This window comes from Scophthalmus maximus, chromosome 21, assembly GCF_022379125.1.
Source record: "Scophthalmus maximus strain ysfricsl-2021 chromosome 21, ASM2237912v1, whole genome shotgun sequence".
Lineage (NCBI taxonomy): Eukaryota > Metazoa > Chordata > Actinopteri > Pleuronectiformes > Scophthalmidae > Scophthalmus > Scophthalmus maximus.
In genome coordinates, this window is record NC_061535.1 from 5090970 (window position 1) to 5107654 (window position 16685).

A 16685-nucleotide genomic window follows, 5' to 3' on the forward strand; every position below is an offset into this window, starting at 1 on the left:
AAACCTTTATCCATTTAATCCAGCTCATTTTCTCTCTGCAGAGCTGTAACAGCGGGTTACATAACTTCTATAATACCCAGGGATGGAGATTGAAAAAGAAGAAATTAGCTTAGATGTGCCTTTAAAATGTGCTGCCATTGTGGGGAATTCAAAGTAAAGAGGGGGGGGGGGGAATAAAATGAGCATTTCTACTTAAGATGACAAGTTTCACTTTAAGTCCAAAGTCTATCAGGTCACTTTGTTTGCTCGCAATTTCCTTGCAATCAGTCATTTAGCAGTCTCTTTTTTTTCTTTTTCTTTTTTTTGTGTGTGTCCAGCTCAAAGCATGATTGCGGCCGAGTGAAAGCTCCATACCTTCTCCGAAAAGGTCAGATGAGCGAGGCCGTCGTAGTGATGCTAGCTTTGAAGGTTTGCCAGGCAGGCTACAGGAGGTAATCAGAGGAAAATATGTCCTCTCCTCCTCCTCCTCCTCTTTTTAGACATCCATTAGACCAGCCTGGCTCTGTCTGGGAAAATTGATTTTCTCCCTCCTCCTCTCCTCCCCTTTTTTTTTCTTCTCAGGTTCCATTTGAGGCTTGTTCATCCACTCTCAAGAGCAGTTCTGCGAGACACGGAGAGAAAAAGAGAATAGTTAGGGCCACGACAGGTTGTTCACACATATAGTTACCCACCCCCCAACCGCAGCCAGCGGGGGCTCCGGCCTCGTCTCCGTCGTCTGCAGACGCACCGAGGGCCTGCAGTGGGATTCATGCCATTTCTTTCCCCCTTATCCTCATATGCCTAATCCTTTCCTTCCTCTGCTTTTCATCCTCCCCTTCTTTACGTGGCTCTCCCACCCCCTCCACCCCCCCTCTCGGAGCCAAGGCTCGGATCAATGCACCATTGATTTTCCTATCAATGAACATTAGTATGGATCAGACTGCTGCTTGCACTGCCCTGCCCTGCAAACTACAGGCCCACACATGCACACTCGTGCTCATGCACATTCATACATGCGTGCACACAGATCGCCTGTTGCCACAGGGACCCCCCAGATTTCATCACTGCTCAGCTATGAGCACACACACACACACACACACTCACACACACATAAAAGGCCAAGCTGGATGAGGTGGACAAAGGAGGAACAGCAAATGGAAATAAAGGGCGGGTGGGATTGATAAGAGAGGGGTTGTAGTTGAAAGCACAGGAGCCAATCAATGAGAGGAGTGACAGAGAGGGTAGGAAATGAAATCAGACCGGCTCGGCGTCTGTGTTTGTTTCCGCGTGAGGGAAACAGTCATTGGTCAACTGCCTGGCCGTCGATTCACTGCCGAATAATTCAGTCTGATTGGAGGCCAGCTCCGGCTGCTGAGAGGGGCTGCTAATCATGACAGTGAATGGATGCATGCGCTTTATACACCTCTGGATGCCCCCCCCCCACCCGGCCCCTCCGCCCCCTCTCTCTCTCTCTCTGCCTCTTCCCACTCTCACAAACACACACACACACACACACACACACACACATCTCGTCTCCTCTCTCACCCTATAATGGGCTCTGAGTCAGGTGGAGATTGACACTTTTCTTTCTTCCGTGCTCCTTTTGTGTCCAACATTGTATTCATTCCACACAAACCAGCGGCGGCCTCTCCCAGAGCACATCAGCCACAATTTTTTCAACAAATCTGTGCATCTGTGCTGCTTATACGCGCAAGCATCTTCCATTCACTCAGAAACCGAACAGTAAATATTATCTATTCATTTTGTGGTGTACATATCCCAATGTGACTTGGCGGTCAATCTACACCTCAACTGTAGAAATTATGTTCATAATCACTTGTTGTTGGGTGTTTTTTTCCCCTCACAGCGTGAGTGGCCTTGTGCGTCTCTGCAGCATGTGATGTGTGTGTAAAGGATCCTGTAGTAATCTTTCATAATCACATTTCCTCATTTCACTTGTCGGAGACGGACGGCAGAGAGAAGCTGTGCGGACTGCTCTTGATGGAACAAAGAAACATCCTTCTCTGGGAGTGCTTGCGTGAAAGTTGATCCTCGGCTAAGACCCCCCCTGCATGAGGAAACCGAGAAGCCCCGGGGTCGTCCTTCACCCTGCCTGATTATAAAGCATTTTAATTTGGAGGGCAGTGGACGCCTGCCTGCCTCTGTGTCTGCCTGTGTGCCTGCATAGCATTTGTGTTTTATTTTAATTGTAACATAAATTAAATTACTGTTATCATTTATTCATTCAGCATAACAAATCACAAGCTTGGCAAGGTATATTTCAGTATCTATGGCTCAATTCAGGTGGGGAAATATAGTTTGCAGGATAAGAAGCTGATGTTTTGGACATGCAGAGGTTTTAAAGAACATGTTGGTTGGTATAACCTCTTAAATTTCAGCCAATTCTAAAAATGCTCTGTTAGATGATTTTCATATATGTTTGTTTTTTCTAAATTCAGGAAACAACAAGCGTCTCAACACTGATTCAATACAAATCCTTTCACAGGTGTTTTTCACACCAGCGTCATATTCATAATCACAGTGACCCCCTTTATGCGCAGCTGTTATCATTTAGACTCCTGCCGCAGCGCCCAGACCGGCCTTGACTCTATAATGTCTATGTTTTCCCATGGACTGCGGCTGAACTGTGCTCGAAGAAAACAATTACATTTTCTCGTGTAACAACTGTACTTTTTTTCCATTTCTTCCTTCCTCCTGGAGCGGACACAATCGGCCAAAAGGGAGTGAACTGTGAGCAAAGCAGGAAAAATAGAGGAATATCATTATTGGTTATTATATATTATAGGGGATATATTTTTTATATGTCTACACAAACACACACACACACACACACACACACACACACATACAACCCCTTAGAGCACAATACATTGACTTACATTAATTTCCTGGAAAGTTATGGAACCTTAACCACAACTACTATTTGCCTAATCCTGACCCTTGACCTTGAAATGTAATGATTTTTGTCCCAAGGAGGACCAGTCCCTGCAATGTGGCTGTGTAAATAGATTTAGGGTCCCACCCCCCTTGCACACACACACACACACACGCACACACACACAGAGGAGGAAACAAACAGTCAACTTGTGGGATGTGAACACTACATGGGGGGAGCCCACAGACTTTTCCATGTCAGCCTTTGGAGGCTACAACCTTTCTAGCCACAAAGTTCAATTACTCACTTACAGCTTCACTTTGATCGGTCCCGAGTTAACCGCTCAGCCACAACACACACACACACGCACACGCACACACACACACACACACACACACACACACACACACAGAGTATATAAACCCTTGTCTGAAAACCTATACGACTTCCAATCCAGCTGCAGCGGGGAAAACAACAGGGATTCCGTTTTTAAGTGTTTACAACGGTGCAACGACCGCTGCTCGGTCTGTTTTGGAGTTAATATCCACTGTGGCACATAGTTGAATGAAAAAGAAAAGGTTTACATGAATAGCCACAAGGGCAGCAGTGCAGAGCTATATGTTGGAAGTGTCAAAAAGACGCCCACTGGCTGCTGCTGCCGCCCCGTCCTCCTCACTCACTGGCAGGAACATGGCGGGTCCACCGTGAGGGAGTGGGTCTGGAAATAAGCGACGACAGTCCTGTGTCATTGGTTTGAAAAAAAGAAGAAAAAAACGACAAGAAAATGAAGAGCGATGTATAATCGCTGAACTACTTTGCACCACTTACCCGTTGTCCTCGGTTCGCAGGCGCCGACGAGCCGAGCACGGAGCGGAGGGAGCGGGGGAGGGGGGGCGGGGGGGGGCGGCAGCAGCCCCGGCAGGAAGCTGCTTTTCACCGGCAGGCGGGAGGAGGAACAGCTGCCCCCCGCGCGCCGAGGGAAACACCGGCTCTGTCGCTTTACGACATCCCGGAAAATTAAGTGCCGCGTGCGATGTTAAAATACAATTTCAAATATATGATCGTATGGACACGGTTTGGCATTTAAGCCAATATAATTAAGATTATAAAGGATACTGACACTACGATATACTTTATTATATAAGAAAAAAACGTTCAACCATCAGCTGAGTAATTTCTGCCTCTGTAATAATAATGATAATGATAATAATAATAATAATAATAATAATAATAACAATAATAATAATAATAATAGTAATAATAATGATAATAATTTGGGTTACTTTAATACACGTTTTTTTAATATTTTGGAATATTTTAAATACATTAGATTGTTTTTATTTTAATATGGACCTTGTGTGTTGTATCTTTATTAGCAGATTAGCCTGTTAGAATATAAGAACGTATCATTTTGATATATTTTTAATATATGCAGCCATGGCGCTGCACTTTTGAAAAGGTGTCAGGGTGACAGAGATTATGAGCCCTCAAGTCAGGTGATATTTGCATTTAATATATCCCTCCGCCACACAGTGGCAGACAGACAGACACACACACACAGACAGGCACATAGACAGGCGTAAAGGACTGTAATTGCAATTATACTGAAGCCCAACAGAGAGCTTTTATTGTTAGAGAATGAGGGGTCCAAACGCACACGCGCGCACACACACACACACACAGCTGTAGATGGCCAACCACGCTACTTTTTTCGGCTATAGATGATAGATTTTTTTGTTCTGATCACCAACACATCAGTCACTTTTTGGGGGTCCTGCCTCGACCCAATGACGCAGCCCCTCGGTCATCGTTGCGGGTGACGGTGGTGACGGTGCAGTGGAGCTGTGGCTCCAGTAGAGGTGAATGTAAGGCATTCAAATTTCCATATATGTCCTTATGTCCTGTCACAAGGGAGACCCCCCCCCCCCCCCACACACACACACCTTTTCTGCACATACCCCCCCTTTAAACCACACACACACACACACACACACACACACACACAGCCTCCCCTTCTCTCTCTCTCTTTCCCTCCTGTCTTTGTTCCCCTCCATTGATTCCGTCCTATGAGAGAGAGAGAGGAACCACACCACTGCCACCCAGCGGCCGCGGAGGCGCGCGTGACTGCGGGCGCGCGACTGCTCTTTGTTAGCCCCGACCTCCGTGAATCACCACCATCATCTGCCGTCTCAAATAAAAAAAACATCTTATAAACTTCGCGACGTTCGAACAGACGCATCCATGACGCAGCCACAAGTGAAGCTGTATGCTGCCATTTTGGATCCAGGCTGTTGACACGCAGTTGCAGTAACACACCCGCGCGCCCCTGATGAAGTGTCCTTGAGCAAGACACTGACCCCAGGCTGACCTTTAGGGACGAGGGAGAGGGGGGGGGGGGGGGGGGGGGGGGGGGGGTCGAGATGATCATATATACTGTCACCAGCCGGGCTTCCATCTAATTTCTCTTCTTTTCGCCACCCATTGCTGAACGACTCCAAATGATCCAATAAGGAGGGAGGACATAGGCTCCGCGGGACAATAATTGAATTAGCTCTGTATATAACCCACTTAATGAGCCACTTTAATTATACATTCTATAAGAGCCCGTGCGTAATTCTGCAGGGCGTCCCCTCTGCTCGGCGTCTGCGAATGGGATGAATCAATCATATCTTTTTTTTTTTTTTTTTTGCACGTTTCAGTTCATCCGCACCAAGCTTCAATCTATAGATTTGGTTTTTATTCATTTTTTTTAAATATTCCATAACGTGTGATTTGTGCAGACGAGAGGAGCAAGTCATCTTATAAAAATACAAATATATATATATTACACACACAAGCAAAAGATGCGTCAGTGAACATGATGATCAGTGAGTTAGTTAGAATAATAAATAATTTAAACGTTATAAAAATCAACAGACATGCATTCAGAGGAGGGGAAGGGCATGTTTTTTCCCACCCTACAGGGGGCAGAATCACTCTGCAAAAATAAAATCTGACTCTCTTCCTCTCTCTCTCGACGCACACGCACACACTCGTGGACACTTCTGCCTCGGAGCTGTTGTTTTTTCCCCTGCGAGCATGTTCTCTCCTCCTGCCCCACAGCTGCCTAAAAAATTACCTCTCCACAAATCCGAGCCCGCAGTTTGTGTCTCATACATGAACTCTCCAACCGGATCAGATGTAGTCTGCGCGTAATTATACTTCCAGTGTTTATTATGATCTATTCCAGCACGTGATCAAAGGGTTAAACATGCACTCTTTGTTTATTGGGAAAATGCAAAAATGGAGTTCCCACCTGAGTTTGCAATTAGTTGAACGTTTCAAACCGAACGGGGCAGATATGAATCACGGTTGAATGAAGTGATTTCTTTTCTCCTGGGGGGCCTCATTGTAACAGCGGGGTCCTGACCCCGCAGCCGCGGTTGCTTGGGAGTTGCGGTTTTCACGCATTTCCATGATTAATTAAGGTTTAATGAAAGCCCCCCCCCCCCCCTCAAAAAAACATTTCTGGATGTTTAGAGCAAACAAAATGGAAAATAGATCAAGCACAACATATAGCAAACAGGGACAAATGCACAAGGTGGGAAGCATTTGGCCATGTTGCATCTATTTTTGATAAACGGTTCAGGCAATGGCTGAATGTGTCAGGTAAAGATTAACTATTGGCAGGTGTAAATCTGTCCACAACAGATTTATATATATTTTTTCTTTGTTTTCTTTCTTTTTTTTTGATGAGGTTTGTCTCTCTTGCTTGAACATCAAGTTTTGGCCGATGTGATGAGACTGAATACGTTTATGGTTGGAGTGATCTGATCGAGATTAACGTAGATATTTTGTAAAATCACTCAGATCGGCAACAGGAGTCACTATGGACCAGACTTAGGTTAATATCATACAGTACAATACTCTCACTGAGCACATGTGATCATGGCTGAGACATTCATATTGAACGGATGAAGAAAAAAAATGTGGGCTTCACAGTTTTCCTTAATTTTTTTCAGCCCCAGGATTTTTTTTTTAAAGCAAGTGAAACACGATTAATGAACCTGGAAATCACCGGTTTAACCATTATGAGATCTGCTGATGTAACATGCATGTGTAGGAGAAAGTCTGAAAAGACACTGTTGAAAGATTTATGAAAACAGCCTTAACAGAAGTGCATGTAAGTTTTCTTTTCTTCTTCGAGGGTCTTGAATCAGGCAGACAAAAAGAATAAAATTAAAAATTTGGGGACTGAGAATCACATTGCACCATGACCTTAATGACGTGTGCACCAGCTCGTGTAAGTTGTATTGGTAGATCATTTAACCAATATTTCAGTTTTACTGTAACCACGTGTTGTAATAGGCAACTTGTACCGACTGAACCAGGAGCTCAGCTCTCTGCAGTGATGCTTGTGTTTCCACGGTATGTACAGTACAGTGTACAGTGTACAGCGTTAATGGCATGAGAAGGTGAAGGTGCGTGCAGCTGGCGAATCATCCCAAAGTTATAATTTACCAAGGCTGCAACAATGCAGACAAATAACACCCGGCCGATGTGAGCTCATTCCATTTCCAGGTGGAGGTTTACGCGTGAACTTTGTTGGTCCCCTCGTGCTGAACTCGAATCCATCCGCACTGAAATGACCAAACAACTCCCGTCACCTTCAGCTGTGAGAGGAGAGGAAAAAAAATAAAAAATAAAACGAGCCACAAAACCCAGATGTGAATCAACATAAACTGGCAGCTTTATTTATAAAACCTTCACTCCAATTAGAAAGCCAGACAATATAAGTATATATATTCATCATCATTATTATGGAGATAAAAACATATCCACTTCTTTTTTGAACCCTCATTACAATAAATAGATCGTCAAGCCATTGGAACAAATAAAGCAATCAGAACTTTCTCTCTCCAACACGTTGCTTGAATTGAACATGTTATCCCTCGTCGCTGACAATTGCCTCACATTTATCAAGGTCATATTTCCGCAGCTCTTCTTAAAGGGGATGCTCCACAGTGTCACTGTCAGCGCATGTAGGGAACAAAGAGATCCTCCTGCTGCATATTCACCTTCACACAACCGAGGACTAAAATCAGAATGAGGTCAAATGGAACATACACTGTATTTTAGTAGAGATGCAGCAATAAAACTTTTGTAGCAGAAGTTTGTCGTTTTTTCTTTTCTTTTCAATTTCATATGCCCTGTTTGTCTTTTGGTCTCAAGGTGTGAAGGTTAGAGGTTGTGATTTTAGATTCACACTTTTGGTAGTTAGATATAGTTTCCAAAGGACTCCAAGAGACCACTGTCACAGTTGGGCAAATAATAATTATGGCAAATAATATATCTGATTTTTTTTTCTTTTTCTAACAAGGGTTAAAAGAAAAGAAACAGTTTGGGGGGTGTAAGATCTGTGGCAGAGTTGATACAGAATCAGCAGAATTATTTGAAGTCAGACAACAGAAAAAAATATGCGCTTGGATCTTTAAATAGTCAAAGAAGCAATATTAAATATAAACGCTGACCTGAAGCTGTTTGAATCGGGATGGTTACTATAAATGGGAAAGTGTTCATTGGAGTGGTTGTATTGTTTTAAATCCTATTTATATCTGGAGTTTTATTTTGAAGGACTCAGACGACCCTCTGATGAAGAGGCTGCACGTGTCAATACATGCCACCACTGTTTATATATATGGCCAATAATATCGAGGCATCGGGGTGTGAGTGGGAAACAGTCGGTTACAAATCGAGTGTGACATATGACGTAGGTTTACACGGGGGGGATGATGATGTAACACACAACAAGACCTTGGAAACTCAACCTTGGTGGTGAATGTCGCGATAAGAGACGTTCACTATCAGTGTCACAACGCGACCCGGAGCTGGAGACGGACTTTGCACAAAGCGCGGAGTCAGAGGTCACTCCGATATCTCCTCCTCGTCTCTGGATGAGTAATGAACGACGGGACCTCTCACCTGGGAGGGAAAGTGATGCATCCCGAAAATTCATTTGAATGAAAGCGACGCGAGGTGCAGCGACGGGGGCATCATTGGAAAGTAAACGTGAGTTTTTTAAACATCTTGTTTTATTTTTTATTCTTTCTTCTTCGCTTTTTTTTCTGAAAGAGTATCCATCAATTTTCTTTCTATATGGAGGATCAGTGAGCCCATGAGCCTGGTGTTGTTTTTCCAACATATCACTCAGAGTAGTTTGCAGTATGGAATCAGTGCAGTTGTCTCTCTGTTGACAGACTTGCTACATATCTGCCCAAAGACTGTGGGGTCAGGCGCTTTGGGTCAAGTTTTCAAGCTGCATTTTCTGGACAAAAAAAAGTTGTCTCTGTTAGGTAAAATTACATCCGAACCCTCTCATCATATCTTTGGTTTTGCCACATCAAAGCAGAAGATTTAGAGTTTGGCAGGCTCGACTAAACTCATCCCTTCCTCAGTCTGGGCCTCAGTGTCCCACTGAGTGTCCCTGTGTGGTCTGAGCACTGAATGTTAAATACCATCAATTGCATGGCAGCCACATATTTATACATGTGTGAAGCAATAAGTGTGTGTATGTATTTGCTTTGTTGTTTGGTTTTTATGTTTCGTGAAACAGTGTACGTCTTGGGACGCAAAGACAAATTTGAGAAGAGCATTCTGACAATAAAGTCTTATCTTAACCCGAAGGATGTTTCTAAAAGTTTATCTCTACACGCTGAAGAGCAGTTTGCACCCCTGAAGCATATGAATATTGTATAATACTATACAGTTAATAATGTAGTCATGTTTTTTCTCTCAAAGACCAAAAAAGGAACTCCCTGACTGCTTTACACATGTTTTAGCCTGGTGTTATGTGAAATAAAAAAGACTAAAAATGATTGACTCTCAGCTGAGGGTTTCGGCCCATGAAGAACAATTAGAGGCACATGTTGAAAATAACATCAACATGACAACCGAGCTGAACTGTTTCGATTCGCTGCGAGCACCAGGCCGTTGCCATAATTTGAGCAGGAAAAAAAAACTGTACAGACAAAGCATGTGACATTGTAAAATGTTGGAGCCATGGAAGAGATGTCCTCAAGTCAAATGTACAGTAAGAGCTGCACATGCTCTCCCACCTCACACACCTCAACTGTCCTGAAAATCCATAGTTTTAGCTGCAGGTTGAACAAGTGGTTTCAACTCTTTCATCTCACTTAATGAGAAAAAAGAGCATCTGAAACTTATGTTAGCTCGAGGTCTGAGGTAAACTGTAACAGCTTTCAACAGGCACTGTGGTTAAGGATCATTTAAAATGCTGCCTTCACTTTGCACAGACACATTGTACAAATGTTTAAATGCATCATTTTGTAGAACACAGATCAAAAAAATGTAATAATCCGTTATCACCAACACTGTTTTAAACTCTTCAAGGTGCCTATATGAAAAACAGTGACTGTAAATAATGTCAACACAATGTCAGAGTTGAACGTAAACATGTTTCATCTGGAAACTATATATAAAACCATGATTTGTTGCAGCAAAACTTTGAAGACAAAACTTTTATGTCTTACAGTGCAGAAGGACAGAGGCAGTCTTCTCTTGTCACAAGAGGGATGTGCACGGAAAATGTACAAAACACCTGGATGATGATGTGTTTAGCACACTCCACATCCATTAAAAATAAAATCCTTACATTTTCCAGTTTGGCTGTAACTTTTTTTTAACATAGATGTTCATTTAATTTTGTTATTCCTGAACAATGCTTGAGAGCAACGACGTGTCAGTGAGGTACACAATTTAACTTCATGTGAAGGGTTTTGTACAGGCAGTCGGTTTTTCTATTTTCTCAGTGAATGTCAATTGTTCAATTCTCAATGTGTGAGTCTCTCCCCATCACTTATCTCTTCAGGCATGTCCAGCCAGTTCCTCAGTGTGTGTTCTTCCCACCATTTCTGCATGGTTGCAGGGTTTTTTGTGGGTGTCAGGTCATCTAACTCCATACGTGCATTGTCCTTATATGTTCTGTGTCTATTTGGTGGTCTCTGTTTTTTTAACCACACATCTACTTCTTGTCCTCTTTTTCCCAGCAGAATTCCTCCCATGTAGCCTGGAGCTGGTGGTTGTTTGTTGAATGTTACATTATGCCGTATCAGTCATCTGTAGATATTTCTAATCAGAGTTCTAGTTATTTATCATTAAAGCACAGTAGCAACAAACCTTGTTAAAACATCTTTAATAGGTTGCAGTCTCACAGTGACCTGATTTGGTTAAGTCCTGGCTGATTATTGTGCTGCTGCTGGGATATCTCTGTGTGATCATTGTTTAAATCTGTGATCAATGATCCCTGGTTTGAAATTAGGATCATAAGATAACCAAAAATTTCTGCCAGACCTCCTTCTGCAAATCATAAACCTCATCATATACTATGTGCTTTGCAGTAACATGGGGAGTCAGGGGACTTTAGGTTTCACCTGGTTTCAGCTCTGTATTGAGAAGAGAGAATAACTACATCCATCAAATATCCTTGTATGGTAACTGATGAATGGCTGAATGTGTGAACACTTGTGTGGATTATTAATCTACTTAATGGCTTTTTAAGGACCACAGCACAAATGAGGATTACACATGTTTGTAAGACATCAGCGGATTCATATCTGTGAAGAATATTTGCGTTTCTCCGTGAGATGCAGATAGAAGTCAGTCTCATTTATTCATTTATTTGCGAATTTAAATAAATATGTTTTAATTGTAGCTGAACAGCCAATGCACAGCATTTCAATGACCTATATATTTGGCCCCTGAAGCCACTGGCTGGGAGTTTGTCCTTTGACCCTCTTTTGGCGCTGTGGGCATCGAGGGTAACGCAACATGGGACCAATCGAAACGATGACATCCCGGGGTGGACCGGACCCGAGCTCCCGGGGTGTCCTCCCTCCCTGTCCCCGCTGATCTCTGGTCATTCGCGCCAGCCCCATGTCAAGTCTCCGCCCGTGCTCTCAGCCGCCCGAGAGCCGCATCAGCTGATCTGTCACGTGGTCTGATGTCCTGGGTTTGCAAAATGGAGTTGTCTGAGTCTGTGCAGCGGGGGCTGCAGTCTCTCGCAGACGCGTCCTCCTTCGACCAGAGCGGCTTCCAGGCGCTGGTCGACGTCTCGTTCCGGAGCCTGCTCTCCGCTCGGGGCGACCCCGAAGTCCTCGGTGAGCTGCCGCCTTTCCTCCTCCTCCTCCGCCGCAGCCTTTGTCCCCGCTGCCGCCGCCGCCGCCGCCGCTGCTTCCGGTTTCTCTCCGGGTGAATGTGTGGAGGAGCTGCCTCGGTGTGTTTTTTTTCATCCACGTCGAGTTGCCCTCCGTCGGATTCCCCGTGATGTTTTTTTTTTTTTTTTAATGGGACCTGTTAGTGAGGCGATGTGTGTTCAGCACACCGGCACCGATCAGCTGCGCTAACGCGACTTTAGCTGTTCGTTTGTTTTCTCTTCCTGCAGCCTGTTTAACATTCAGCAGCGGTCCCACGACCACACGGCCACTCTGGACGTCTTTTGTCATTAAAGACTGCCACCAGGTCTCCTCAGCATGTCGGAGGGACCCTGTTAGAGATTATTATTAAACTGATACACAAACCGATCGTTCGCTTTGATCGAGCCCTTCGCGGGTCTTTGAATGCACCACCGCTCTGTGGATTCGCGCAACTGATCGTCCTCGGATGTGGGCAGTGAAGGCTACATATAGTCTGAATTATGCAAATATGACAGAAACACTCGAAGGGAGCTCAATCATCGGCTCTTGCAATAGTTGACCCCCAGCTACTATAATCCGTCACGGCTGCTCCGGTCCATCGGTCCTGCAGCATCACGGCTCTTTATATTTACGCATAGCTTCGTTGACAATAAAGGAATCTGTCCGCCACGAATGGCAGAATAATCCGAAAGATGAGTGAAATGTTCACTACACAAACAAACAAAGAACCGCCCCCTCCTCCTCCTCCTCCTCCTCCTCGGGGTGATGCAGCTGAGGGGCCCATTCACATGCAAATATCATTGATTTCCATCCTGCACGTCAATCTGTGGAGCCCAAGTACGGATCGAATAGAGAGAAGAAGAAAAAACTATAGCCCACAATTATTTATGCCAATCAAACGCGTCTGTTGTGTCCAAACACAGACACGGGCTCACACCGGTCGTGTTTCTGTGGTGGTTTCAGATCAGCCCGAGCTGAAGCAGGTCGACCAGATCCTGCTGAAACAGACGCACACTGCGGCGGCCACCTTCATACTGGAGGCGGTCAAACACAACGCAGACCGGTCGACCATCAGGTATAGGACACATCAGGCGTGCGTGCGTGCGTGCGTGTGTGTGTGTGTGTGTGTGTGTGTGTGTGTGTGTGTGTGTGTGTGTGTGTGTGTGTGTGTGTGTGTGTGTGTGTGTGTGTGTGTGTGTGTGTGTGTGTGTGTGTGTGTGTGTGTGTGTGTGTGTGTGTGTTGCCTTAACAAACTTGCACATGCACGGTCGTGATGAATTCCAAACAACAGACTCATTAGTCATTGTTTGTCAGTGCGTCATGGCTGTGAAGGGTGTGACGGCTGTGATCAACATAACAGTGTGACGGGAAATATGTTGCACTAAATCATGCTGTCCGAACGTGTCTAATCATATTATTACACATATTATATCACACTATAATGTCATCTGCTAATTGCGTCTCCTAAAGAGAGCGTTAACCCAGCTGAAGATTGTAATACGATTTGTGAAAATGTGCCTTAAACTACAAGTAAACTAAAAAAAAACAACAGAAATATTATTGCAAAGCAGTGTGATTCACTGGGAGTGCTGGTGCTGAAAGTGAATGAGCCCTTTCTCTTGTTGTGCTCCTGATGTGTGTCCTGCATGTTCCTGATGGGACGTCCCGAATGCAGCAGCAGCAGCAGCAGCAGCAGTGTTCCCAGAAATAAACAGTGGAGCTAGTTGGAGTTAGTTTAGGGGGCGAATTAACATTATCAAACAACTTTTGAAATTGCTTTGGGTGGGTTGGAATGTGTTTGAATGAGTTTCTCTCTACTTGTCCATCTCAGGCTGAGACGGACAATTAGAGAGAAACAACAGTTTCCTTTTTTTTTTGTTTTCGTCTCGAGTGTTTGAGAGTTAGTGTGTTGAGTATGGGGAGGATAAACTCTCAGGTACTGTAGTCGTGCTTGTGTGTGTGTGATCACCAAACAAACAATACAGCTACAGAATCCAACTCCTGCTCTTCCCCCTCTGTGTTTGTTTCTTTTTTATAAACTCCACTAAAACAAATCAGCCAGGTTACTGTATATTAAATTGCCTTTGATGTGTGGTGTGTTTTTTCCCTTGCAATCATTTTTAAAGGGGAAAATGCTTGTTTTGCAAATACAAGACCAGTGTACATTTTGTGTCTGTGTTTTTGAGTGTGACACAAATGCAGGCTTTTCTTTTCTTTTTCTTTTTTACATCAACTGCTAAACTAAGTGTTTTCTTCCTGCAGTTCCAGCCTTGAAGAACTCACCTTCAGTGCTGAGAGAATAGAAATATTCTATTGCACATATCAGGTATACATTTCAAACAATGTTGCCTATATAATCAATCTTGTTTTATTCATGTAGCAGTCCCACAACCACAAGTGATGCATGTTTTTGTTTTACAGACACATAAAAAAGAACTGGGACGTCTATTAGCAAGGTAAGTTTGAAAGGCTCCGAGCTCGGAGCTGTCTGTGAAAAGATATTAGTGTGGGGCTGATATTTATTTATTTACGCTGGGGGCGGGGGGGGGGGGGGGGGGGGGGGGGTTCACAATGGTCATGTCCTCGGGGCGACACTGCACACACCAGTGAGACGCTTTAAATTTAAAGCTTCAACAGTGCAGAGCTCCAAAAACTGAAGGAGTTCGCTTGTTCGTGATTACGAACGGGAGGTTTAACGTGTAGCCACTTTTTTTCATTTTATTGGGCTAATAACCATTAAAAACGCGCGGGTCAACATAAATAAAAAGCAACGTTTTGACATTATTTTGTTATTGAAGAAGTGTGTTGGGGGAAATCGTGAAAAGGACCAAAAGGGAATTGAGTTGCTGCCCTCAGCCCCGTGTGAGAGAGGCTCTTTCTGGGTTTGCGTGTCAGGGTACATGGAGCAGGTCTGAACGCTGCGTAATGACGCGGCACAAACAAACGCTCTTTGTCAAAGAGCCATGCGTGTCCGCAGAATGAAAAAAAACAGCTGCCGGGAAAATGATCTACTTGTTTGTACTTTTTTAATTTTATTTTTTATACACATAACGTCGGCAATTTATTCAAAAAAAGAAAAGACAAAGAAAAACGTTGGATATACAGTTACATTTCTGCGTTTTCTTCACCACTTTGATCCTTAGGGGTTTGGCTTTTGTGGACACTGCGGCCAAATCACTAAAACTTTATATGAACGCGACACTTTCCTGTTCTGTCTGACCTCATCAGAGATGACACCGTCCTCTGTCTGTCTCTTGCAGCATAGGGAGGCGAACACCTCGGATCAACGACGTTTCCTGGCGTCTGCAGTACCACGTGAAGGTACACACCCAGATGTTGATTCATTATGTAAAGACAAATAAATGAAAAAAATAAGAGCGAGAGAGAGATTAAAATGCTGTTCTTCTCGACAGAATGGACAGGTCGATAAGGTCAACGAGCCTTTCTACTTGATGTCATTAAACACGGAGGTATAACACTCAAAACACACGATACCTGCACTTTCACGGATGCCCCTGAATGTCTCGTGTGTTTCTGTGGGTTAAACGAGGATCATTGTTTTATTTTTATTTTTGGTCAGAATGAAGGATCCTCGGAAGATATCAACTTCACGTGCACAATGGAGCAGTTGCAGGTATAAAGAGGAAACGACCTCACTCTTTTCTTTCAACGGATTTTGTTGCACACAAAAAAAATCTGCATCAAGCAAAACACACTCAGCCTCCTTATCAGAAAAACCTGTTGGACTGCATGGTGCTATGAATGTCCTCGTGATATCTGCGAGCTGAACATAAAAGATTTTTCACTGCTGCATCATCACAACTAGTCACAACTCTTTGGTTTTGATCACGTTGCTGCGTCCAAGTTGCTTCTATGGTGACGACGGTGCTTCAAGATGACCTATAAAGAAGTGTCATTGATTGTGATATTCGGAGTATAGAATAAATCTATATTTTTTTTCCATTAATATGTCATGTTTTGCCTGCGTTTAAAATTCACATTGAATATGACAAGTGACTACTTGTTTGCAGGACCTGGTGGGGAAGTTGAAAGACGCAGCCAAGAGTGTGGAGAAAGCCAGTCAGATGTGATGTGATGCCGGTGTCCTGTTCCCTCCGCCGGATCTCACCGATGTCTGACACCCAGGACTGACAGTGACCCTAGTTATCATTCCACATTTTTTTGTTTCAATTAAAAAGAGAGCGATGAAATAAAAAAAATCCATCTTCTGCTTTGACGTCAATGTCTTTGTCTTGTTTTCTTTTTTTCTTTGAAAGAAATGTCCTTTTGATGCAAAGGAAAAATAAATACAAATGAACCCCACTAGGTGTGTGAACACGGAGCCAGTGAAGTAAGCAGACGTGTGTTTTGTCAGCACTCACCAGCCTGAATAGGAATTTTTGCCATAGTTGCGTGACAGCGGTGTATTTTGTTTCCTGCAACAAGAGGCTCAGTCCAGCATTTTTTCTTTTTCTTCGGAGGCTCACGAGGTGCTGGTGTTTTAAAATCTGTGACTTTGCGGACTAATTTGCTCTATTAAAAATATATACCACCCCCTCAATTTGAGACTTTCTCCCGCTTCTTCCATCCTTCCTCAACTGAAAGTTGGAAGCTCCACA

The 16685-nt window shown here is 43.8% G+C and overlaps 1 protein-coding gene and 1 long non-coding RNA gene across 2 annotated transcripts; one reads left to right on the top strand and one right to left on the bottom strand.

The window, feature by feature from the left end:
* On the bottom strand, positions 1-3769 carry LOC118291367. Its single transcript, XR_007030292.1, has 3 exons — positions 3704-3769; positions 3460-3593; positions 1-601 (listed from the first exon to the last, which is right to left on the bottom strand). It is a non-coding gene; the product is annotated as an uncharacterized LOC118291367 (long non-coding RNA).
* A 7974-nt stretch (positions 3770-11743) lies between these two features.
* On the top strand, positions 11744-16309 carry commd3 (COMM domain containing 3). Its single transcript, XM_035619015.2, has 8 exons — positions 11744-12030; positions 13030-13141; positions 14329-14392; positions 14488-14522; positions 15327-15387; positions 15480-15536; positions 15647-15700; positions 16098-16309. Exons 1-8 carry the CDS (start codon positions 11874-11876, stop codon positions 16155-16157), a joined length of 600 nt encoding a protein of 199 aa, XP_035474908.1. The 5' UTR covers positions 11744-11873; the 3' UTR covers positions 16158-16309.
* The last annotated feature ends 376 nt before the right edge of the window (positions 16310-16685 follow it).

What these genes read in the sequence shown, in the direction of transcription:
- commd3 (XM_035619015.2), top strand. Translation starts at nt 11,874, where the DNA reads ATGTCCTGGGTTTGCAAAATGGAGTTGTCTGAGTCTGTGCAGCGGGGG. An exon ending in TATTCTATTGCACATATCAG is followed by an intron (nt 14,393 to 14,487) that starts GTATACATTTCA and finishes TTTGTTTTACAG; the next exon opens with ACACATAAAAAAGAACTGGG. An exon ending in CTGGGACGTCTATTAGCAAG is followed by an intron (nt 14,523 to 15,326) that starts GTAAGTTTGAAA and finishes TGTCTCTTGCAG; the next exon opens with CATAGGGAGGCGAACACCTC.